A 23,904-nucleotide genomic window follows, 5' to 3' on the forward strand; every position below is an offset into this window, starting at 1 on the left:
ATTACAGTCTCAAATGATCTTGAGAACAGATGGTGACTTGTTCAAGGAGTCTTATTCTCCTCTCTCACATATTGTACAAGCAAAAAGGAGATTAAGGTGTACTGTGGAGAATAAGGTAAAAACTTTTAAAATCACTTGTCCACTGATGGAACGTAATGTGTGCACTTTCAGGTGATCTTTGTTTTGCTGTGGTCATCTATGTCAGTGCTGTATAATTGGCTATTGCGATAGACTCTCAGACCCTGGTGGAAGAAGGGCTGTGTACTAATTCCTGAAGAAATGCATGGGGAAGCAGGGGAGAGGCAGAAAAAGAGAAAGGCCTCTTTTCCAAAGAGCATATAAATCTAAACATACCAGCAACTGACAACTGCAGCACTCTGAACTTCTCTTTATGTGCCTGCCTTGTATCTATCACACTGTACTAGGTGTCATAGTACGTGCTGCACAGCCAAAACTGATCTAGTAATGCTTCATTCAGGCCAAACCATCTTTTCCCTTTTGCTTGCCAATTTATCTGTCTGCACCCTACTCATCTTGTAGCATGACTGTTGGCTGCTGCTTCTCTTTAATCTTTTTTGATATTAATCTTGTCTTCTCCCGAGTTTATCCAGTTGCTGATGCCAGGGTTGTTTCTCTACACCATTGTCCTCTCAGTGTTCTTTCAGGTACTGTTTTTTCAGAAAATTCCCTTAGTCAGAAGTTTTAAAGTTATGCATCTGCTCATATATTTGACACCATCACAATTCTGATGGGTTCCCTCATCTCTGTTTTGCTGAATTCCCCGAATGAGATTGTTTTCACTTGTTGATTGGCAGGGGGGAAGTTGATGAAGAAGTACATTTCAAAGTAGCTGACATAATTTTGTTCCAGCCAACAAGTAAAAACAAAAAACCCAAACAAACAAACAAAAAGCAACAACAACAAAAAACAAAACCACAAACAAAACCAAAACAAAAAACCCAAACCCAAACAACTTTATTCACCCAGGTTATGAAGTGTTTGTTGGTTTCTGGGAGAAGCAGGTCAGGATCATGGGTGATGTTTCCCTTCAGAATCAAACTGCTGCGCTCAGACCAGGGAGGAGCGGTGCCTCACTCTGCAGGCACGTCTCTAGAGACCTGAACCACAAGCCTTATGCAGAAGGGCCACCATCTGCCATCCCAGAGGGTTCCTGTAACTGGGGCTGCGAAGTCAGTGAAGGCTGGAGATGCCACTGCTGAAGTCAGGAAATCAGCCACCTTGGTCCTTCAGGCATCTTTGCCTCCCGAGAACGATGAACCTGCTGAGCCCAGCTAGGGGTCCTAGAGAGAACTTTGCCTGTGGAACCCTAAGAAAAAACATAGCAAAAGATTCAAGTTTATCTTTTAATTGTAACATACTGTCTGACTCGTGTCATTTGCATTGTCTCCTAATCAAAGGGAAAGGATTCACACCTTCTAGCATCAGTGTGACAGTCACTGCTTGCCATTTTTTTTTTAATTTTTAAAATTTTATTTTTCCTTTTGCGTGTCTGAAGCACCTCTTGTACTTTTGCTGCAGGCAGAAGAGCAGCCACTTAAAGCTCTTGATGCGGAGAGAAAGAGAATTTCCAGGAGATATTTTCACCATATTTGAGACTTAGTTTGCATTTTTTAGGCTTTCAGTAATAGTTTTCAGGTTTGTATAGGCCTTATTTCTTGACATAAGGAATTTAAGTAAGCAGAATTTTGGGGATGTTTTTATCATGTTTTCTTCTGCTCCAATTACGTTTCAGTAGTTTCAGTTGGATCCACCCTTATGGTACAATTAGGTCATAGAAATAAGTTTAAGTGTATTACCATTTAGCTCTAAATATCATATTGCATGAAGATGATAAAATTCCCTTAGGAGACTGCTCTTTCCAGATTTACTCTGGGATATAGGAGGTACTCAGAATATTGTTTAATAAGCTGAACCTTACTATTTTAAATCTCAGTTGATCAGATAACTACCGGCTTTATATAGAAGGCATATATTTTTATAGTCCCATCCATTGTATGTAACTGCACATATATGATCTACTGAAGTATAGGAGCAGAGAGGGGGGAAAAAAGAGCAGAGGATTGCATTTGAATGGATTATTTGCCCTGATTATTACCTAAACATTCTATATTACCTAATGCATGGGTAATGCATAATAATACTTAATGTATTTTTGACTGAAGATTTACCACAGTCTGCATAGAGGTATTTATCCATTCAGTTATCTGAAATCCTTTGCTGATTTTGGGTTTATGAGTAGTAATGTTAACCTCATTTTATATTTAGGAATTCCTAAACTGGTGTGTGAAGTTAAGTGTCTCCATCTACATCTCAGTTTTAACCATCTGTGTGTTCTGTCCTTACTTCTGGAATTCATCCATATATTTAAGCACTGACTGATTATTTACTTCAATGTGTTTTGATAGTATCCCGTAGGAATTTCTCAGTTTCAGTCTTGGCTCTATTCTTAGTTTAGGCTTGAGCAAGACAGTAAAACCAGAAGGTTTTCAAACATGGATCCTCTAGAATGGAAGGTAGTCTGACAAAATATTAAAGAGAAAATCCATCCTAAGAGGTCAGGCTGGCCTCTCATTTAATGTTGTCAGAAAAGTAAATAAACCTTGTTTCAGGTGGGCAAGGAGAGATGGGGGAATTCTGCATTGGCCACACCCAGCAATTATATGTATCCTCATTTATGTCCCCAGAACACTTCTTCAGTTGTGCTGAAACTATATGCTTGCCTATGTATTTGTGTTACTGTTACTGACAATTGTTACCAATAGTCATGAGGGCTGCTCAGGAGGCTTTCTGAATATCTATTCAGACTACTGATTAAATTCAGCTATGCAATTTATATGGAAGGTACAGTGCACATAATTCAGCGTCATAGACTCAAGCTGTCTTCATGGTTTCTGTTTGGCAGTGGAATATCTTTCTTAAATGCTTTCAGGACTGCTCATGCAATCTGCAAGAAGATCTAAGTGCAAAAGGAGTGAGCAGAGAAGTAGGAGTTTTGCCTGCCACTTGAATAAAAAGTGCAGGATTCGTTTCTTCCCTCGGAGATCTCGGTGATATCTTGGCTCCACTGAAATCAGCTGCAATGGGGATACTCATGTGCCAGAGATACTCATGTCCACAAGTATCTGAGTACCTGACCTCTTGATTTGGATTTATCAGTTCCTTTTGCCACAGTTCATAAATCGTAATCACTTCTGCCTTCAGTCTGTGTTTATTTGTCTGATTTGTATCTCTATTGCTACGAGCATCAATTAAAAAAAAAAAAAAAGGCAAGTTTAACAGTAAAGCAAATACTCCTCTTAATGTAGAACAGAGATCTCTGTAAATAGTGAACAGCTTCTAGATACTTGGGATCAGCTGTTTATGACTTTCTAGTAACACAAAAGAGATTTAAGTGTAAACTAGTGGTTGAGGCTGGTTTGCTTGACTTTGTACCACTGGAATCAGTGTTTAATCTTGCCTGGTGTTTACAAAAATGAAATGCAATTTGAATATCTCTGTCTGTTGCCCTCCACGATGGTTTCACATATGTTTAACCTGATTGTTCCAACATATTAACCTTCTTTTAACTACTGCTGGGACTTCTCCCTGGTGACGTGCTTCTTAGATTTACAACCTCACTTTATTCCAGGTCTCTTAATTATTTTTTCTTCTGCCTCATGGTTGCACAAATTGCCAGAATGACAGGTTTTGAGATTTGTTATTCACAGAGCAGATGTAATATGACAGTGGTGGTTCCAGGTGCCACATACTGTCCTGCCAACGTGACTGAAGTCTGATGTCAAAATGCCTGTCCTTTGGGATGATAAAATACTACAGCTAGTTGTTTGTGCCTGTTCAGTCTCTGCTGATACTTGTAATAAACTGGACAATTATATCGTTGATGAAAACTTTGCTTTTTGTGCAAGATTTTTGCCTTGAAATTGAATGGAACAGACTTTTGCAAAACAAAAGACGTGAAGTTTTTTTTACCGGTATTCTGACATATGAAATGTCTGGGGGGTGGGAAGGGGAGGAATCTAGACTCTGTGGCTAAAATAATCCATAGCTTATAGCTATCAGTTTTACTTTATACAAAGCTTGCTGCTGTTATAGTATTAACTCCTATTTGCAGTGTGTCAAACTCATTGTGGAAAGATGGTTGAAGACCACATTGAATTTTAATGCATGAGCAGGGGTGAAATAACACCCCAAACTGCCCAAAGATGAAGGTGGAATGAGACTTTTAGTTGTGTAATTAGTCTGTAGTTACCAGATATTTGTTTTTCCCAGAGTCTTATTTTTACATGGATCATTAGCCACTGGGGAAATAATTCCCTTTTAGATCAGCGGCATTTCTGCTGTGTTTTTTCATTCTTGTGCAATCTCCTCCTTGCTTTTTTCTTTCTTCCAGATCAGTTTTTTTTTTATCCTTTTTTTAATTTCCGTTTTTCTTTCATGTAAACTCTCCTAACTTGGCCCCAAGAGTATGCTTTGTGCTTCTGCGTATTTCTGCATCACACAGGCGATGACCAGCAGCAAACTGTAAACTGTCACCAGAGGCTCTGTCATGTATGTGCCTTGTGAACACAACTTCATCATTAACCTGTCCACATGGCAGGGGGATTATTTTCAGGTGTGAAACTGATCAAGTTTGGATATTTTTAAAAAGTAAAAACTTAGGTGTATGCCATGTAGACTAGAGAAGCAATGTGAGAGCACTAGTCCAAGGCCATGCCCAAAGCTTTTGAGACTTGAATTTTGAGTAAGCAGACTTCTTCATGACACTTAGTATAGCTGATTTTGATCTCATTACTTCCAGTTTAAAACACAGGAGAGCCAGAATATCTCAGGGAAAAGCAGGGATGAAAATTACAGATGTAAGATTGTTCAGAGTGCAGTAAATCCAATGTTTAGTAGTCAACATTTTCACTGACGCTAATGGAAATATTAGACATGCGTAAGATTCAGGACTAATTCCTTCACTTGGGACTATTTTTCTTGGAAAGAAGAAGATTTAGAGGAGACACTGTACATCTCCTTTTCAAACTTTTTCCTCACATGAGAATGTGGAGAAGCTCAAAGAAATCGTGAAGTTGTTATGCTGGAACAAGTCTGGGGAAATATTGTTTCATACCGGATATAACTAACTACTGAAGCATTCACTTCAGGAAGTCATCAAACTGCCTTTTTTTATTATTTTTTTGTAAGACAGCTGTGGAGCATCATGACTACTAAAAGCCAACTACAGAAGTGCGGTGCTGTTCCTGAAGGAGTGAATTGTCAACATTTAAAATTCTGTCAAGTCCTGGATTAAGTCCATGGGTTTAATTTTTTTTACTTTTCATTCTTTGAGGTAGAAAAAACAAGCTGTTTGCATGAGAACTGGTGTGAGTTTTTCAGTTGGCCTTTCTCTGAAAGGTGGAAATTTTCATTTTATTCAATCCCATTTCTATCTTTTAATGAGAACACCATATGGTTAAATTGTCTTGACCAGATTCAGATGAAATGGTAGTTGGTTAAAAAATTTTCCATTTGCTGAAGTTATGAAATAAAAATCTGTGATTTCTTTTTTTTTTTTTCTGAATTTCCTGAAGGAAAACTCTTGCAAACTGAGCCTCTCTCGTGTCCTCAGGGAGAGGGATTGTCATTCTCTCCACCAAGGTTCAGCAAAACAAAAAAATGACCTCAATGTAGATGTGTATGGTTTCCATTTAGTTTTGTTGGAAGCTGATACATCCTGTTATAATTGACAGATATTTTGGGTGATCAAAGTAGTTATTTTTGTCAGTGTTTGCCTAATTTTCTTAAATATCCTTTCCTTTATTTTCAGATGGGAAGAAACGTTTCATTGGCATCAGAATGCTGACAATAACACCTGCGTAAGTATCTTGGAAAGGTTGTCTGCATGATTATGCATACCATGTGTCGCAAAATGTGGTCAATAGTGGTTTAGAACTTCAGTCTTCACCTTTCGTTACAAATCTCCAGAGAACCCAGAAGTGTGTATTAACTTCTGTGAAGTCTGTGAACAATTTAATGGTATTGGTGAAACGTATATTCTGAGACTTGGAAAATCACTGTCAGACATTCTCTGAACACTGATAGCGGTGGATACCTGTTGATAGCTGAGGGAAAGTAGGAAGAGCCTGAATGGCTTTTTTAGGTTCTTGATGAGGATTTCTGGAGTTAGAACAGGCTTCAGGTGACATTTAAACAAGCTGCTGCTTTCAGGTGACTGTCAGTGCCAATGGCAAATGAGCTGCCAAAGGGTTTGGCAGTGGTTCTATCAGCACCAGCAGATGCTGTGTAACGTGAGATTTGGTGCCTAACCATGAACTGGAAATAAAGTAGTTGCTAATGTGCAGAACTTCATGCCTCCATGATAACATAACCAGAATATGGACACTCTTCCAGTTCTTTACTGTCTTTTATCTCTCACATTGCTTTATGTCTTGCCACTACCCCAATATATTCTGGGATAACCAGTATGGGCTCTCATGCTTGTGTGCTTTGCCAGCAGAAGGCATGTTACCAATGTGGCACTAGGCTACAAAATAAAACAATAGAATTTCCAGCTGGGGTTGTACTAAAACCAACTTTGCTTATTGAGTTACACTCTCACAGTCCTCCCCAAAGGGTCAGATCCTCAGCTGGAATAGATTGGTGTAATGGCTTTAACATCACCAGCCCACAGCCAATGGAAAGAAACTCAGAATGTTTCTCTGTGTAACTGTGAAGTGAATATGATGTGATATTTTACTGCCTTTGTGATGTCTAATGAAGCCATGTAAGATGTCTCCAGGCCTATTTTCAGGAAAAGACTTGCTTTAGTCAATCGTTAGCTTCTTCAGTACAAAATCAAATGAAGTGAAGCTGTGTGCAGCCAGTTTGGCTTGCTTTCCATCTGAGGGACCTCAGATTTTCATGACAGACAGCAGAGTAATACATCATTAGTTTAAACCCCCTTCTTTCTATAAATGGGCTTTAACCCACACCATACACAGACCTGAAATGATGTCATCTCCTCAGAAATAAGAGGATGTTTTTAGAGTCTTTGTTTTGCAGCTGGTTCCTGTCTTCTTTCTTTAGAAAGGGATGCACAAACAATTCCTCAAGAAAACCTGAGGAAGCTGAAGTTTCTTTGGGAAGTTCTCACAGTTCTGGTCTATCTGATGAATGGAGTTATCAGAAGCTAGATAAAGACAAATTAAGAATGAGTTGCAGAATGAAAGAAGCAAAATCATTAGCAAATGTCTGCCCCATCAGCAGTATTAATTCTTTGGGGCAGGAATATCATTTTCCTCTGTACAGCGCCTAGGACAGATATTGCTACTGTCCCTGCGCTCTTCTACAGTGCACTGTGTTAGTGCTACCAACAGCAAAAGTCAGGGTCTTGCAGGAGATGTACAAGACCATTAAATGCAGCATGCTTTGCACAGGTAAGTAATTTTGACTCTCTTAAAATCTGTGTTACTCATTTCAATCTAAATTTGAATTCCGTACATTCTCATCACAAGAAAAAGGGGCAAACAAGTAACTTAAGTCATTCATTTTTCGTCACCAAAAAGTTGAGAATAAATAAGTAACAACTTTTGAATGCTACTTCTTTTGTAGTAGAATCAAAAGCCATATAACTTCATTCTTCTTTTAGCTTGGTGGAAGAACTGAAACACAATAATGCAGATTTTCCTGATGTCAGAAGTGGAATTTATGTACATGAAGTTGTTCCAAACTCACCTTCTCATAGGTACGTAGAGCAAATTATATTCTTCACCATAAATAAACCTCAAAATAGATAGTAGGTAATATTTATATTTGAGTTCTTTCTCTTACTAGTCTTGATTTGTATTTAAACAATTAAAAATTGTGCCTTTAGGTTAAAAAAAATAATTAAAATATTTGTGCTAAGATTCTATTTACATCTAGAAAAGTGAAATATTTCAATATCAGAACTTATTTTAAAATGACTTTATGAAACCCTAATGGCCTGCAAATGTAAAGAACACCCCAAATACAATGAACCAAATGTTGGTTTTGAAGACTATGTTGAATATTAATAAATAGAAACTTGGATTAAGTTAAGCATAAATAGGATAGCATTCACATAGACATTGTCAGAGCTATTATCTGAGAGAATGTTTTATCTTAGAGGAAGAGACTATTTTACATAACAGTTGGAAAACAAGAGGCTTCTAAAATTGGGGAATTATTAAGAAGATTTTAAAAATTATTAAGAAGATTAAAAAAAGGCAATAAAAGTAGCTGTTCTGGATTACGTTTGAATAGCAAGAGAGAAAGAATTTACCTGTAGTTCAGTTGGCTCACTTGGCTTTTCTTGAACCTTTGAGAATGGTTTAATTTCCAGTGCTTGAAATACATACTGGAAAGAGAAGAGCATGTTGTTGCAAATGGATGGAGTTGAGTGAGTCAGTCATGGCTAAAAGTCTTCACTCTTTCTCCTTTGTAGTTTTGTGAAAGACAAAGAGAAGGCTAGACTACTTTTACTGTTGTATTTTTGCTGTTTTAGAAGAAATTCCTTGATGAAATAACACAAGCCTCATTTTTTGTGTTTAGCATATTCTACCCGTTATTCCTTTGCAGTCACAATAGTGGAATTTCCCTTCAGTGGAAACTAAAACAAGTAAAAATTTATCACATCAGCCAAAGAGGTGGTGAGCAGTCTTTGTACTTTTTTTTTCTGCATAGAATGTATTTTTATTGCCTTTTTCCTCTTGCCTCTGCAGAGGAGGGATCCAAGATGGAGATATTATTGTAAAAGTCAATGGGCGTCCTTTGATGACTTCCAGTGACCTGCAAGAGGCTGTGATGAATGAATCACCTCTACTACTTGAAGTTCGAAGAGGAAATGATGACTTACTATTTAATATTGAGCCTGAAGTTGTCATGTAAATAGAACTGAGGAAGCTCTCACCATAATTAAACTCACTTATTCTGGAACACTAGATACCTCCTTTACAACTACAGTAATTATACTTCCTGTTGACTAATGACAAGGTGGACTAACTTAATTGCCTGAGCCATTTCTGTACATAGTAGCTAGAAAGAATTCAATTATGCCATTTATAGAAGATAAAACTTTCAAAGACATTTCAGAACTATGTTCTGGGGTGGGGGAGGAAGAAAACAAATTTTGAGTAGCTGGTAGAAATGGGATCTGCTTCCAGTTCCTGCAGGTTCAGAGCAGATTCAGTTCTGCATTTGCAAAGACCAAAATACTACTGGAAGTGAGGAAGCATGCCGAAAGGGGAAATAATTCGTAAACTACAGCCATGGCTGCAGCAGAATCAAGCTATTGCAATGCATAATTGTGCTTTTTTTTAATGTAACTTTTTCAATGTGAAAATAGTATTTGCAAAGCTTGTATTTGTTCTTAGTGCTTATACGCTACGTGTCAATCCAGGTAGATTAAATCTGTAAATATCAAAAGAAACAAAAATGGTATCAGGCTATAGAGTGTTACACCTAGGTCATGCAATTTTGGAATATAGTAAATGATTCTTATAGAATTAATGCCTTGTTATAAATAAGTCAAAATGATGTGCTGAACAAAGTTAAGTTTGAGAAAGTGCACAGTTTTTTAAGAATTTGATACAAATTAGTTTTGCATTTTACTGGTAAGCTTTGCTGTAAAATTGTTATACTACTTTTGGCTTGTACTGTGTATGTTTCTACTGTACGGAAATTAAAGTTTACACAAATAATATGTTGGTGTAAATCTCTTTTTAAACAAGTTTGTCTTCTCTCCCTCTTCTGTCAGACTGGAATAGACTCTCCCAAGAGAAAATTTTGTTACAGAAAATTGGGCCCTGATGTTACGAAAACCCTTTGCAGACCTATGGTGTAATTATTCTGCCCTTATTTAGACTGTTTAGAAATACTTTGCACACAAGTCATTTATTTACACTGTTTTACGTATTTGTGAATTGTACTTTGTCATTTAAAGTATCTATTTGGAATCCTGTTGTCCCCAATTCTGTTTGTACGTGACAAGATGCAGAAAGGAAGCACCATTAACCCTGTTTCACAGCTAGAGCGTGTGAGAATTTTTATGTAACAAACCTAGGACAGGAATTTTTAAGAATTATATCTGGATCTCCTGCATATCCTAAAGCAACAACTATATTATTTCTTAGTGAATATTGTTAGTGTTGCCAAAGAGACAGAAGAGTGTAGAACCTTTCCTTTAGGTTCCCATCATATCTAGACTCTCTGGCTATACTGAATGACTTGTTTGTGACAAGCCTTGCACCTTTGTATTTGTACAATGCCAGGCATACCCAAGAGAGCAGTTTGTTCATCACCTGCTGGCTGGCTGTGACTGCAACTATACAGTTGAAAGATGGATGGGGTATATTCCTCCTCAAAATGAATACTGTTTCTTTCCATCACGTTATCACCCATGTCTTTAATAATGGTGTGACATCCATGCTGTTGCTAAAAGAAGAGCTGTTTTCATACCTCCCAACAAAAAATGCTTAGTTATGCCTGTTGCATATTCCATTTTGAGAGGGATGGACTCCTTTCCGTTAAGATATAATCCTAGCATCCACATTTGCAAAAAGCAAAAGCGTGTTCTGAACGTAGGAGAGCTGTGGCATGCAGAAGGAGGCTGTCATGGCTAAAGTCAAGCCTATCTGTACGTGTACCACGTTAGGACTACCCTGGTACATTTTTTGGTGTGTGTTTGTCTCTTTGTCTATAAATATAAGACAAGTTAAAATATTTCTTTGAGTTTGTTGCTAATTTTTCAGATTTTGACCAAAAATTGTTTTGTAAGGAGACCCACGGAGTGATTAGCTTCTCTTACTGTTAGAGAAACTTTTTGGCTTCCCGATAACACAGTAATGATTTTGAAATAAATTGCATAATAACTCTTACTACAGTAGTACTGAATAGAGTCTGAAAGTGGCATAGCTGCATTAAAATTGAAACAACACACTGTTGTTGGCACTGGCAAGTGCCTTGGACTTTTAATGGTGACACTGTATGGAGGAGAGAAAGGCTGTTTCCTTACTTATCAAAAACTGTTGTGTTCTGCCAACATTCCTTTTTTTCTAAGCTTTCTCTGAAAATCATGTGGAGCTTGCACATCTAACAGTTTGCAAGTGCTGTTGCGTATTTTAGTCTGAGAGGACAAAAGTCAGATGAGGTTCTTTACAAAGAAAGTGTTGTCGCTTCCTTTGGCTGCAGGAGCATCTGTGTCATTTCAGCTGTGGTGTGACCCTTAGCTGCTGAGACAAAAGAGCAGAATTTATTAATTGCCACACATCCCCCTGACATCAGCCAGAGCTGCAAAGGTTAATTGCTCAATCTTAAGACAGCATCAACATCTGTTTGCTGCCAGCAGTTCATGTTAAGTCTATAACACAACCTTGCTATCTTTGTTTTTTGGCTGAAATAAAATGGCAGTTGGTGTCTAAAGTAAAACATTCAGGCAACTTTTCTGTTATAAGCAGTTACTGTGTCTTTCAGGAAAAAAAAGAAGGAGTAACAAAAATGTGTAATCTTGATCTCTCAAAGAAACTGAAAGCTGCAGCTTTTCCAAGCCAAGGTTGGGTCAACAAGATGAAAATTTTTGATATTCATTAGCCTGCCCACAAAGATTTCTAAAGCCTCTTTGTTATTTCTGCAAGGCCTAATCAGTAAGATAAGGAAAGACAGAATCAGCAGTGACAATACAAATGACATGAGCATTTCTGGGTGCTTCTATGCTGCAGCCCAGCAAGGTCTGCAGCGGGAGCTGCTCGGGGCTGCCAGCACGATAATCCCACAGGGGAGATACCTGTCACCTGTCCTGTGGTGGGGCTGAGCAAGTTAAAGACAAAGTTTCAGGGTCAGTGTTCAGTAGAAGACAGGAATGAGATAACACCATGCATAATATAATGCCATTCATAAACAGAGATGAGGGCTGTTAGGAAGACATGGTAAGGATGAAGCAGAAAACAAAAAAGGGAAACAGCACAGAATAACAAGAAAATAATTCTATCCTTGGGAGATATGACTTTTTTTTTTTAAGAATATATGTATTTTAATTTCTTTTATATAATTAGGCACATCACTGGGCGAGATAGCTCTACAGCTGCCTGAACCAGGTACTTGAAGACCCCTTTCTGCAGGCATGGCATCATATTTATCTCTGCACCCTCAGAGCAGCTTGGGATGGGAGGGTAACATCTCAAAACATCAGCGGCTCTCACCAAGAGGAACAGGTAATGGAGAGAGGGCCCTTAGACTGTGGTCACTGTGGCACACACCTGGTCTCCTCTGAGCACACGTAGCAGCTCCTGTGGCTGATTATTAGTGGCTCTTTACTCCCTCACTATATATTGCTCCTTTGCACTTGTACCTCTGATATCAGTTGAAAAATATGATGTCACAGGAAAAAGGGTCACTTTCTATTTGCAGACAAAGGAAAAAAGAAGATAATTCCTTCCCTTGCAGGGGATCCTGTAGCTCCATTCAGTTCCTGGAGGCAGGTCTCAGGGCTTACCTGTGTGTGAATGGCTGGCAAAGCAAGCGGGTGATTCACAGGCTGTGGCCACTGTGCTGCACAGAGCACTCCCATGGTACGTCAGTCATACCTGCTGCAGGTCCAGGAATTTTGGCCTGCAGGGATCTGAAAAGGATTGAAAAGGCAGCAGAAATACGAGTTACTGAGGAGCTCCAGTGGTCACACAGAAAATCAGTGCACAGAAGCACTGCACAACCTATTCCCTGCGTGCTGTTCCGTATTTTCTGCATAAGCTATTCTGCAAGTCCACATAGAAACCAGCAGTCCATCCTTTCTATACATGTCTCGTGACTGCCTCTGCACCAGCTATTTTGTGCAAAGCCCTTCTGCACAGCTTCTTTCACAGGGGCTGTTTCACACTTCTGCATTTTGCCTTCGGCATCAGTTTTCTCTTCTCCATTGGTTTTGCACCAGCTATTCTGTACCACCATATATCCCAGACAGAAGTCTCATAGTCTTTTAATTTTGTTTTGACTGCTTGCTTCTTGCTTGAGGCTTTGTTGGTTTAGCAGGAATCTGGAAGAAAGATGAATTATTTTTCCCTTCCCAAGCTCTGAAGTCTGGAGTGCTGTGCTGGGCCTTTCAAGTCCAGAGCATAGTACTGGGGCAGTGGGTTGATTAAAAGTTTATTTAACTGCAAGACACTGCAGGATATAGAAGGTGATGCTGGATCTGTTTCTGTACCCTCATGTAGCACTAAAGTCTAGGGGTTGCTTTGAAGTAGGAAGAAGACTTAAAAAATGAAGGGAAAGGGGGTGTAGCATGTTTATTTTATTCCACTTATTTACTTGGGCTTCTGTAGTCTTTGTTTAACTGTACATGCATGGGGAAAACATCCAGGTCTGTGTTTGTTCCCATCTCTCTTCCCACAGTAACAGATTATTTTTGCAACTTTGGTGTTCTGCAAATAGTAGATCTGGTCTTTTATCCGGACCTTCCTAGTGCTTGGATCAGCAGACACATCTTGGTGGGGTTTTGCTGTAGAAGAACTTTCCAGGTCATGCCATGGGCTGTAGACCTCTGCAGAAATAACCACCAGCAGTTAAGGCAGAGTTGCTTAGAAGATCTTGTTGACTGGTCCAATTCTTTATCTTCTGGCAAACACACAATGTTATACTGCATTTTTCTACTGAAAATGCTCAACAGTATATTCACTAGCAGTGAATTAGTGCTTGAGGAGCATGGATACAGGAGTGGAGCTTCAGGCTGCAACAGTCACAAATGAAAAATAAAAAAGAGGAAAAATGTATTTGTTTTTTCTCTTTTGATTTTTATTCTCTGGGGAAAAAGGTCAGACAGAGCAGGGCTCTCCCCATCCCCCCTTCCCCTCCCTTTCTGTTAAAAGGCTCCTTTGGAGACTGTGAGAATATGTCAATATTAAACAGAATTTTCCCTATAAAGTTCTCTGGAGAATAACAGAAGCAACTGCTCGCTCTTTCTTTCTTTCTTCAACAAACACTGGCCTGGCCTTCACAAACAGCCAACTGAGGCATAGTCAGGAAAAAACAACTCCTTAGAGGAAGCAGTTGCCAAGGAAAATAATTGGGCAGCATGAGGGGTTTGGTGATGCAGTTGCACAGCTGCTAAGTTCAATGACTTCTCGATTGCCTCCATCTGAAGTTGTGTTCCACTATGAAATGATCTTCTACCTCCGTAACTATAAATAGCTGGTCACGATGATTTGCTGCTTGGAATCCCAGAAGCAGCTTGGGAAAAATACCAAACCCAAACCCTAACAACTAACAAGAAAACAAGAAGCCTTCAACTGTCTTCTCAGTAAGATCCTAAATGTCAGAGATACAGAGAAGATAGAAAACATTGTGCTAATGCTTTTGAAGATGACTTTCTAACATCTCAGTTTGTCAAGGAGGTGTTCAGTTCTACAGCAGTAGAGCCAACTGGTCTGTCCTGTGGGAGGAAGTCCATGTCAGGGTTGGTGATGCATAGACTGCTGGTCATTTCATCTGAGCTACCTGTCTAGATGTCATTTTGCATCAAGGGAAAGGAACAGTAGCTTTCCTCTTCTCAGAAAAGCAGAGGTTCAAAACAGGTCCAAAAAGTTGCATTCTAAAAATATCTACTACGAAGCCTGCCTCCTATACAGAGGGCCTCAGATGACCAGAATTGATGTATGTGTCTCTGATGTATGTGTGCTGTACAGATCTCAAGTTAGGTGAGATGACTTTTCATCCTACAATCTTAAACCAGTTTCAGAATAATGAAGGTTATGCCTTTGGTTACTAGCTAAATTTCAGTCTTAATTTTCAATAAGTTAAAAAAATCTCAACTTTGTCTTGTGTCCAGTAGAAGTACTGGGAGAAATGGGAGAAAAGAACTCTTTCTGAGTGTAGTAATACATGATATTTCATGGTATTCCCTAGGTTTATCTGCAAAAACATGTGGTAGGTTTTTCAATTGAAGGTAGCAAAATGATAGATCCCACCTCACTCAAGTGTCAAGCTCACTACACCATGATGTGCCTGCCACAGCCACCTACTAAGAGTTACCTGATCAGTGTTTGAAATGCCTAAACTACACTTGCCTTTCTAGCTGTTTTACCTGTAAAGCTGTTCATTTCCCATCTATAAACCCAGATGCAAGGGACATAGGAAAATGCACCAAAACCGTCGAAAATGCTCCCAAACACCTTTTTAATGTACATAAAAGTATCTGAGCTTGAAAGTCCATTATCTTGGTAGTCTTTGAGGTTAGACACTAGTATTCCGTTTCTCACGGCATGTTATGCAGGTCAGTTCCTGCAAGCTGTATATCTCACTGGAAAACTAGCTATTGCTTATATTAGGGGTGTAAAGCTGCCAGTTGTGCCTCTACAGAAAGTTTCCAACATCTGAAATGTGTTACTCCTCTGGGATTAAATATTGCCATTCTGGTGTACTTAAATATTGTCATTCCTGCCCATAAATATTACAATGAAATCCTCCATGTAGGGAAAAGCAGAGAAGATCTTGTGGCAGGTTGAGGGAGTTGTGATGTTTTGAAAAGCCCTTTACAGCTTCTCAGTGGTTTGAGATGTCAGATGTTATATGAAGAGAAGAAATCAGTGGGCAGAGTTTGAGGAAGTGATGAGAGGTACAGTGATAAATATATATCATTTTTTCATGTTTTTTTCCTCCCAAAGTCTGTACATACGGTTCATGTTTTTGCTGATATTGTTGCAGCAAATTTTCTCAGTGATTGTAAGATTTTTTAAGGGAAAGTTCTTTGATTTCTGGCTAATTAATATCATTAGTGTTATTGGTATGTGGCTAAAGAATGACAAACGGAAATTGAATGTGGAATGAAAGCTGAGGGAGCTGCTTTTATTTTTTCTTCACATCTGTAACAGCAGCTGCAGAAAAAAGAAAGACACGAGTAAATTGTGGCAAACTGAAAAAGAGCAGCCTCTGAAAGCAGCCTGGCAAACTTCTATAAATCACCACCACCCCTTTAAAATAAAGCAAGCTTTTCTACAGCTCAGTTATACCACTGAAGAAATTTAATATTTGTGTTGAAAAGAAAAATAGTAACCTTTACACATTTTACACTGGTAGGCATTACAGATTTGCCTTCACTTGCAACAATATTTGCAAAACTTACCCAAACGTGGTACGTAACCGATAAAATCACTATTTTCTTAAGAGGTATGTGAACCTTGTCTAAGATTATTTTTAAATGGGCAGTATTTTCATAACACGGCATTTATTTTGCATAGTATTGAGGAAATTTGACCCGACTGAATCAATTACTAATACTGTCAACCCTAGTGACATGGAGTCAGGATCTGAAATAAAAGACTAAGGCACAGAGGCTCTATAAAAGATATTTGAAAGTTAGCTTGCCAATAAGCAAAGCCCTTCCATGGCCTTTGGGTAGGTCTCTATAATTCTACAGGCTGCTGCAGGTTGGGCATACATTTTTTTCTCTATGCACTGTGAAGGCTGCAAGAGTTTGCACCAATTCCTCATAATTACAACAGCCAGGGAGAAGTTAACACCCCTACCTTGCTGATAGTAAACGCCTTCCTTATCCACCTTCATCTGACTTAGCTTTGAGAACGTGCTTCTGCAGATTATAAATCAGCATAAAATATAGAGCTTCCTTTTCTCCAGAAAACTCTGATTCCTCTTTAAGGACACCTACATTCCTCTTCTAACATGTAAAAATTTGCTACAGTTTTCATCTTGTTCAGGTCAGCAAAGTTTGGGGGGCAAATGCAAAGAGATGCTTAAGCTTCAGAAGGTCAATGAGACAGCAAGGAGTCGTGCAGTCAAAAAATCAAAGATTTTGAAAAAAAGAACACTTGACACATTTTCTTTTTGCATGGGTTTATAGTCACAGATGCACCCTCTATGAAATCAAGCCCCTGTGGTCCTTTTTTTAACAGAAAGAAAAAGAAAAAGGAAAAGGAAAAGAAAAAGAAAAAGAAAAAGAAAAAGAAAAAGAAAAAGAAAAAGAAAAAGAAAAAGAAAAAGAAAAAGAAAAAGAAAAAGAAAAAGAAAAAGAAAAAGAAAAAGAAAAAAGGAAGAAGTCAAAGAGTTAAAAAGGAGCTACACACCATCCCTCTTTCTCTATTAGCATGGAGAAAGGAGAATCAAAAGAGAAAGGTAAATATGGCCTGAAGCATCAGTTACCTCTTCCTGGAATTAGTAGTGGTTGGATGATGCAGAAGTTTATTTAGCTGTCTATGTCTTTATGCAGTCCAATTCCAATGGAATTTGAGGTCCAGATTCTCTAGAACATGCAGGTGGTAAGCCATGAATACCTTATAGATGACACGATTCACTGTGTGTGGCTCATGGGTACTATATTTCCTGGAGCCTGACCATAAGACAAAATTTATATATGTGTGGCAGTATCCAACACCACAGCACTAGTTTGCATCCTGATTTAAGGGAGAACAGGTCAGAATATAAACATCTTTCTTGGAGCAAAGATTTCCCTCAAGTTCATCTCGACAGTTCCAGTCACAGTGACACATTTTGAGATTCATTTATCTCCCTAAAAACACAGCAATAGCTCAGCCAGAAAGAAAATAATTTACGTCACAGAACATAAAGAGAAGCTGGATTGAATGTAAGGCAGGAGGAGACATTTTTATTTCACAGAAATTTGTAAGTAGATGAAATATCCAAATCTCACACTCTATATAAGTATTAGGTAAAGAAATCTTACCATCTGGCAAGCAAAAGACAACCATCATAATTATATTTTGATATTGTTCACAATTTTTCAGATTTTTAATGGTGGCTACATGTTAGAGAATAAGGGAAAAAAACCCAGTGTTTAGCTCTTAAAGCTAAAATCACATCATTCTGAGAATCTGCTTCATGTTGAGTTTTTAAACTTATACAAAATAGGAAAGAGCTGCGTGAAAGTAAACCTTACTGTTTAAAAATGTGTAGCAGAGGTCTTTATGCTGTTAGTAGCAAAAATACTTCCACTCATTCTCACTGATAATTCACCACCTCTCTTTGTGCCAAAATTAGCAACTAGAAAGTCCTATTGATTGTAATGTACTACAGGGGATAGGTTTAGATTGAAATTCTCCCATAAAAACAAAGAAGAAAAACCCAGCAAGTGTGCTATTTAGCTTTTTTGTCTGTATGTGTGTGCAGAGATTAGAAGGAGGAGAAAAGAAGGTTTTAGAGGCATACAGGGTATAAACCCAAGATCTAATCCCATGGCTGTAGCAATAGTATTTTGAAAAATCATTTTTCAGCTGCTATGGTAAATGTTTCTAAAAACAGAGGAGAGGTTTACAATCTGTTACAACAATGAATCAAAATAGCTCACTTTCCATGTTTAGTCTCAAGAGCCTTGGTAAACACCACATTGGTTCATTGGAAACAGGAGAATGATTGACAGTGTAATGCAACCAAAACCCTGACAGAAAAAACAGGTAGATTAATTATCCATTAAACTGATACTCATCTACTCCTCAGAGTTCTAGTCACCAGAGCTGAGTCTGCTTAACTAATAAACCGTCCGTGAGTCCAGCACAAGTATTTTATAGAAACCTGGAGCCTTATCCTAAAATCTGTGAATTGAAACATGTGCTTGAAGTTAAGTACGTGATTAATACATTGGCAAACATTGAAATCTGGTCCATGCTAGAATTCTCATGATGCAAATATTGAAACCTCTCTCCAAATCTCTGCAAGTGATCACAGTTTGCCAGTCCAACACGTATTTCATCTGTGATTGGTAGCAAGTCCATAGTAGCCCTGATCTTATGAGTGATGATGACATAGCACACAAACCTAGTTAACTCCAGGTTATATATACTATAAAACATACACAATTGCATTCACATTAATTTTGCATGCACACATTCGGTCTATACACATATAACACAAAAATGGAAGTAAATATAAATAAGAATACAGAATTGTAGAAGTATTCATTAGGGAAATATGAAGATGAAAGATGAATTCTGTGGCTAGCAGACATTAAAAAGCCTGACACTGGAAACTTGAAAAGAGGTGTTCTTACCCTTGATCAGTTAAGAACACTGGTGGAAGTATTGGCAATAATGTTTAAAACATCATCTAACAGATATTTCCTTCTGTGATACAGAGATATTATCAAATGCAATAACAAATGTGGCAGTCAATTCGTTATAATGATGACATACTTTGCAGTTTAACAGTAGCTCAGGATGAAGTTAGACAACTGGATCCTGATTCTAGAGTTTGGCTCTTTTATTTTTTCTCTTTTTTTTTCTCTTTTTTTTTAAATTTTTTATTTTTTATTTTATTTTATTAGGCAGTTCAAATAACTTGTAGATGTTTTAAAAGCTGTCTAACCTGCATAATCGTTCATGTTAGCTTTCTGTAAACCTTAGAACTGTGGTGATGATCCATAAATAGCTTCAAGTGAGACTGGAAGATCTCTGACATTTTTAAGGGCTTCTAATTGATGAGCATAAAAATAATCATCAAAGGGTAGGTTTTTGATGGGATAGGGTAGGTTTCTGATGGGATAACTCTGCAGCTGATAAAATTAACTGAAATTGGAAATAATAAGTGTCTGGGAAAAAAAGAATTATTTTGTTTGCATTTTATGCAGACCACAGGAATAAGAGTCACATGACAGTAAGAGAGTGAGGGAGGAGGTCACTGTGCCAAATAAACTTTGACTTTAATACAGATAAAATATTTTCTGAAACTTATTTAAAAAGTAGGGAGTTTGCAATTCAAATCTATTCCAGACAGTGATTGATTCTGGACTAGTTTTTCAACTCCTTCTCTGCTTCAGTTGCTCCATCCATTAGACATAACTGGTAACAATTTCTAGCATGAAGCACTCTAAAATCTCAGGAAAATAAGATTTTACTATCAAATTGCAAATTTGTCTCTGTGTGATAAAAAAATGAGACTCAGTGAGCCTGTGTGGTCTGCAAGAAGGTCAATGTCTAGATGGGCGTTGCCTCCTCTCTGATGTTCAGTCTCTTCACTGAAACCCTAGTTCATGACTGTGAATATGCGCTTTTATAGATGTCTGAATTCCATGTCTCAGCAGGGTAAAGGCAATATGCCAAGTTACTCAGGGTGATTCCTCCAAGCATCCTAATGTTTAATTTGCCAGTTTGGACTTTTTCTTTCTTTCCTTCCTTTCTTTCTTTTTCTTTCTTTCTTTCTTTCTTTCTTTCTTTCTTTCTTTCTTTCTTTCTTTCTTTCTTTCTTTCTTTCTTTCTTTCTTTCTTTCTTTCTTTCTTTCTTTCTTTCTTTCTTTCTTTCTTTCTTTCTTTCTTTCTTTCTTTTCTTTCTTTCTTTCTTTCTTTCTTTCCTTCTTTCTTTCCTTCTTTCTTTCCTTCTTTCTTTCCTTCTTTCTTTCCTTCTTTCTTTCCTTCTTTCCTTCTTTCCTTCTTTCCTTCTTTCCTTCTTTCCTTCTTTCCTTCTTTCCTTCTTTCCTTCTTTCCTTCTTTCCTTCTTTCCTTCTTTCCTTCTTTCTTTCCTTCTTTCTTTCCTTCTTTCTTTCCTTCTTTCTTTCCTTCTTTCTTTCCTTCTTTCTTTCCTTCTTTCTTTCCTTCTTTCCTTCTTTCCTTCTTTCCTTCTTTCCTTCTTTCTTTCTTTCCTTCTTTCTTTCTTTCCTTCTTTCTTTCTTTCCTTCTTTCTTTCCTTCCTTCTTTCTTTCCTTCCTTCTTTCTTTCCTTCCTTCTTTCCTTCTTTCCTTCTTTCCTTCTTTCCTTCTTTCCTTCTTTCCTTCTTTCTTTCCTTCTTTCCTTCTTTCCTTCTTTCCTTCTTTCCTTCTTTCTTTCCTTCTTTCCTTCTTTCCTTCTTTCCTTCTTTCTTTCCTTCTTTCCTTCTTTCTTTCCTTCCTTCCTTCTTTCTTTCCTTCTTTCCTTCTTTCCTTCTTTCTTTCCTTCTTTCCTTCTTTCTTTCCTTCTTTCCTTCTTTCCTTCTTCCTTTCCTTCTTTCTTTCCTTCTTTCTTTCCTTCTTCCTTTCCTTCCTTCCTTTCCTTCCTTCCTTCCTTCCTTCCTTCCTTCCTTCCTTCCTTCCTTCCTTCCTTCCTTCCTTCCTTCCTTCCTTCCTTCCTTCCTTCCTTCCTTCCTTCCTTCCTCCTTTCTTCCTTCTTCCTTCCTTTCTTCCTTCCTTTCTTCCTTCCTTTCTTCCTTCCTTTCTTCCTTTCTTTCTTCCTTTCTTCCTTTCTTCCTTTCTTTCTTCCTTCCTTTCTTCCTTCCTTTCTTCCTTTCTTCCTTTCTTTCTTCCTTTCTTTCTTCCTTTCTTTCTTTCCTTCCTTCTTTCCTTCCTTCTTTCCTTCCTTCTTTCCTTCCTTCTTTCCTTCCTTCTTCCCTTCTTCCCTTCTTTCCTTCTTTCCTTCTTTCCTTCTTTCTTTCCTTCTTTCTTTCCTTCTTTCCTTCTTTCTTTCTTTCCTTCTTTCTTTCTTTCCTTCTTTCTTTCCTTCTTTCTTTCCTTCTTTCTTTCCTTCTTTCTCTCCTTCTTTCTCTCCTTCTTTCTCTCCTTCTTTCCTTCTTTCCTTCTTTCCTTCCTTCTTTCCTTCTTTCCTTCTTTCCTTCTTTCTTCCCTTCCTTCTTCCCTTCCTTCCTTCCTTCCTTCCTTCCTTCCTTCCTTCCTTCCTTCCTTCCTTCCTTCCTTCCTTCCTTTTCCTTCCTTCCTTCCTTTTCCTTCCTTCCTTCCTTTTCCTTCCTTCCTTCCTTTTCCTTCCTTCCTTCCTTTTCCTTCCTTCCTTCCTTTTCCTTCCTTCCTTCCTTCCTTCCTTCCTTCCTTCCTTCCTTCCTTCCTTCCTTCCTTCCTTCCTTCCTTCCTTCCTTCCTTCCTTCCTTCCTTCCTTCCTTCCTTCCTTCCTTCCTTCCTTCCTTCCTTTTCTTTCTTTCTCTATCTTGACAAGTCACAATCAATTCTCCAACATGTTTTGTTTTCCTGGCTTATTAATCCTTTATCAGAAAGGATTAATCTTTTGTGTGTATGTTTGTTTTTTTCCTGCTTTTGTGTATGTTTTCTTTGTGTGTCACACCTCAAGTAGAAAATTCTAATAGGATATTAAGGTTCTTGTAATTTAAAGACAAAGTAGTAAAATAAAATTAAGGTATCCCTTAGAACATTTCTTTATTAGCCTTTGTAAACTAATGCCATACTTCACATCATTGGAAAACCTCAAAGCTAATAGGTCAAAAAAGATTAATTCAGTATTGACAGAAAATCTTCTACTTGCTTATAAGTTTTTGAGATGCAGTGTCCCATGCTTGAATCAAATTTCAGTCGGAAGGCAAGGATGATCTCAATTTTTATATGATACAGAGGAAGAAAAAACCCCAAATGAAATTTCCTTCCTCTCACTTTGAGAAATGTGACCAGATGCTCTCTTCATTATATGATATTAAAAATTTGAAGCAACTTACAAAAGATATTTGCATTGATACATAGGCATATAGGCATCTTTGATTTGTTGTCATCCAAAACCAAAAGAAAAAGGGCAGCAAGTAAGGGCAGGTTCTTGAAGTCTATGGTATTATTCATGTCTATAAGCTGTATCCGGTGCTTGAAAGGTGATATGTCTCACAAATTATTTTCAACCAAGTAGAAATCAGCCCCTGACCAGTAGCTAACTGACCGACTCTGCTGTGGAGTAATGCATTATTGTGCAAAAATAGCTTCTGTGTTGACAGATCTTATCTGCACAATGAGAGCAGCCATTTGTCTGAAAAGTTTGGTTTTTTGGAAAACAGATTTCATTATCAGCCAGCTGCAAAGTAAGTCAGCATTTGAACAACCAGGAACAGGAGAAATCCCCATAAACATCTTCGCATGTTAGTAACGTCTTTGATTCTGGAAGGTCTGAAACATCTGGGAGCAGCTGGAGTCTTTGCACTATGAAAATCAGCTGACAGCTTTAAGGTGCATGAGAAGTGTCTGTCCACGAGTCACGTGTCCACCTCCTTGTAAATCTGTTAAAAGGCAGAATATGCATAGACTGGTTGATATTCTCTATTTTTATACATGGAATAATAAAGCAGCAGGTGACTCCAATATAAGGTAAGTAATTTGTGGACATTGCACAGTATAAACTCATCAGGCAGCAACTTTGATACTGGCAACACTTCTGAGCATGCCGATTTTGAGGAGGAGAAGAGAAGACAAGGTTTATTCCATTTTATTTGATTACTCAAGATGCAAAAAAGCACCAGCCTTTCTGCTAGTAAAGCTACCAGAACACCCATTAGGGATCATGCTAGTGCTGTATGTCATGTGCCTCACCACTTAGGTTAGGTTGTCAAATTAAATAGCCTCTGGCTTTGTGATCCCTGTCTTTCCACTCCCACCCATTGCTTTTTGCCAAACTGTCTTCTCCAAATAGTTGCAGCAGACAAGTTTGGGGAAACATCAGGCAAAGAAAGGAGGGATTTCAGAACTGACAAATCTGAGAAACTGTAACTTTTTAACAACAGATCCTATTTTGTTATTACCTATGTGCAATATTGTAAATCAGGGTGAGTGGTGTAGTGAGGCAAGATATATTCATTAGTTTATAATGATATGAAGCTAAATAGGAACCTTCATTATAGCATGGAAAATAGTGGAAAAAAAACCCAAAACATTAAGCCGATAAGCATTGATAAACTCTATTTTCAGTGGTGAGACTAAGAAGCAATATGAAGAAGGCAAAGAGTAAATCCACACACCAGCCAATCACTTCCATCTTTGGTGCAAATACAGATGAGGTACTACTCTTTGTGATTAAAATTACAAGCTGCTGAGAAATGAACTAAGAGCAACAAACTCCTTTTGCATTTGTCATGAAACAGCTATAATTTTATGTGAAGGGATGACCTGGATTTGAGCCAAACAGCCAGCTGGAAAATATACAGCCAGTTTTAGGACCTCTATAAATTACTAAGTTGATTCCTTAT

At 38.0% G+C, this 23,904-nt stretch overlaps 1 protein-coding gene and 1 long non-coding RNA gene across 4 annotated transcripts in view; one reads left to right on the forward strand and one right to left on the reverse strand.

Annotated features, from left to right (window-relative positions):
- The window catches only part of HTRA3 (HtrA serine peptidase 3), a 26,386-nt gene extending 16,662 nt beyond the window's left edge, over positions 1 to 9,724 (forward strand). Inside the window, exons 7-9 of the mRNA XM_082051695.1 lie at positions 5,831 to 5,879; positions 7,652 to 7,747; positions 8,745 to 9,724. Of these exons, the coding sequence (XP_081907821.1) occupies positions 5,831 to 5,879; positions 7,652 to 7,747; positions 8,745 to 8,910 (311 nt within the window). The 3' untranslated portion in view covers positions 8,911 to 9,724. The remainder of the gene's footprint in view (positions 1 to 5,830; positions 5,880 to 7,651; positions 7,748 to 8,744) is intronic.
- On the reverse strand, positions 254 to 12,715 carry LOC309439298. 3 transcript variants are annotated; one of them, XR_014183957.1, is made up of 4 exons: positions 10,323 to 11,418; positions 8,306 to 8,380; positions 7,007 to 7,192; positions 254 to 1,327 (listed from the first exon to the last, which is right to left on the reverse strand). It is a non-coding gene; the product is annotated as an uncharacterized lncRNA (long non-coding RNA). The 3 variants fall into 3 exon arrangements; XR_014183958.1 differs by lacking the exon at positions 254 to 1,327 and adding an exon at positions 12,512 to 12,715 and having other exon boundaries at positions 5,893 to 7,192; positions 10,323 to 11,252; XR_014183959.1 differs by lacking the exon at positions 254 to 1,327 and having other exon boundaries at positions 5,893 to 7,192.
- Between the last annotated feature and the right edge of the window lie 11,189 nt (positions 12,716 to 23,904).

This window comes from Streptopelia decaocto (assembly GCF_964273445.1).
Source record: "Streptopelia decaocto genome assembly, chromosome: 4".
NCBI lineage: Eukaryota > Metazoa > Chordata > Aves > Columbiformes > Columbidae > Streptopelia > Streptopelia decaocto.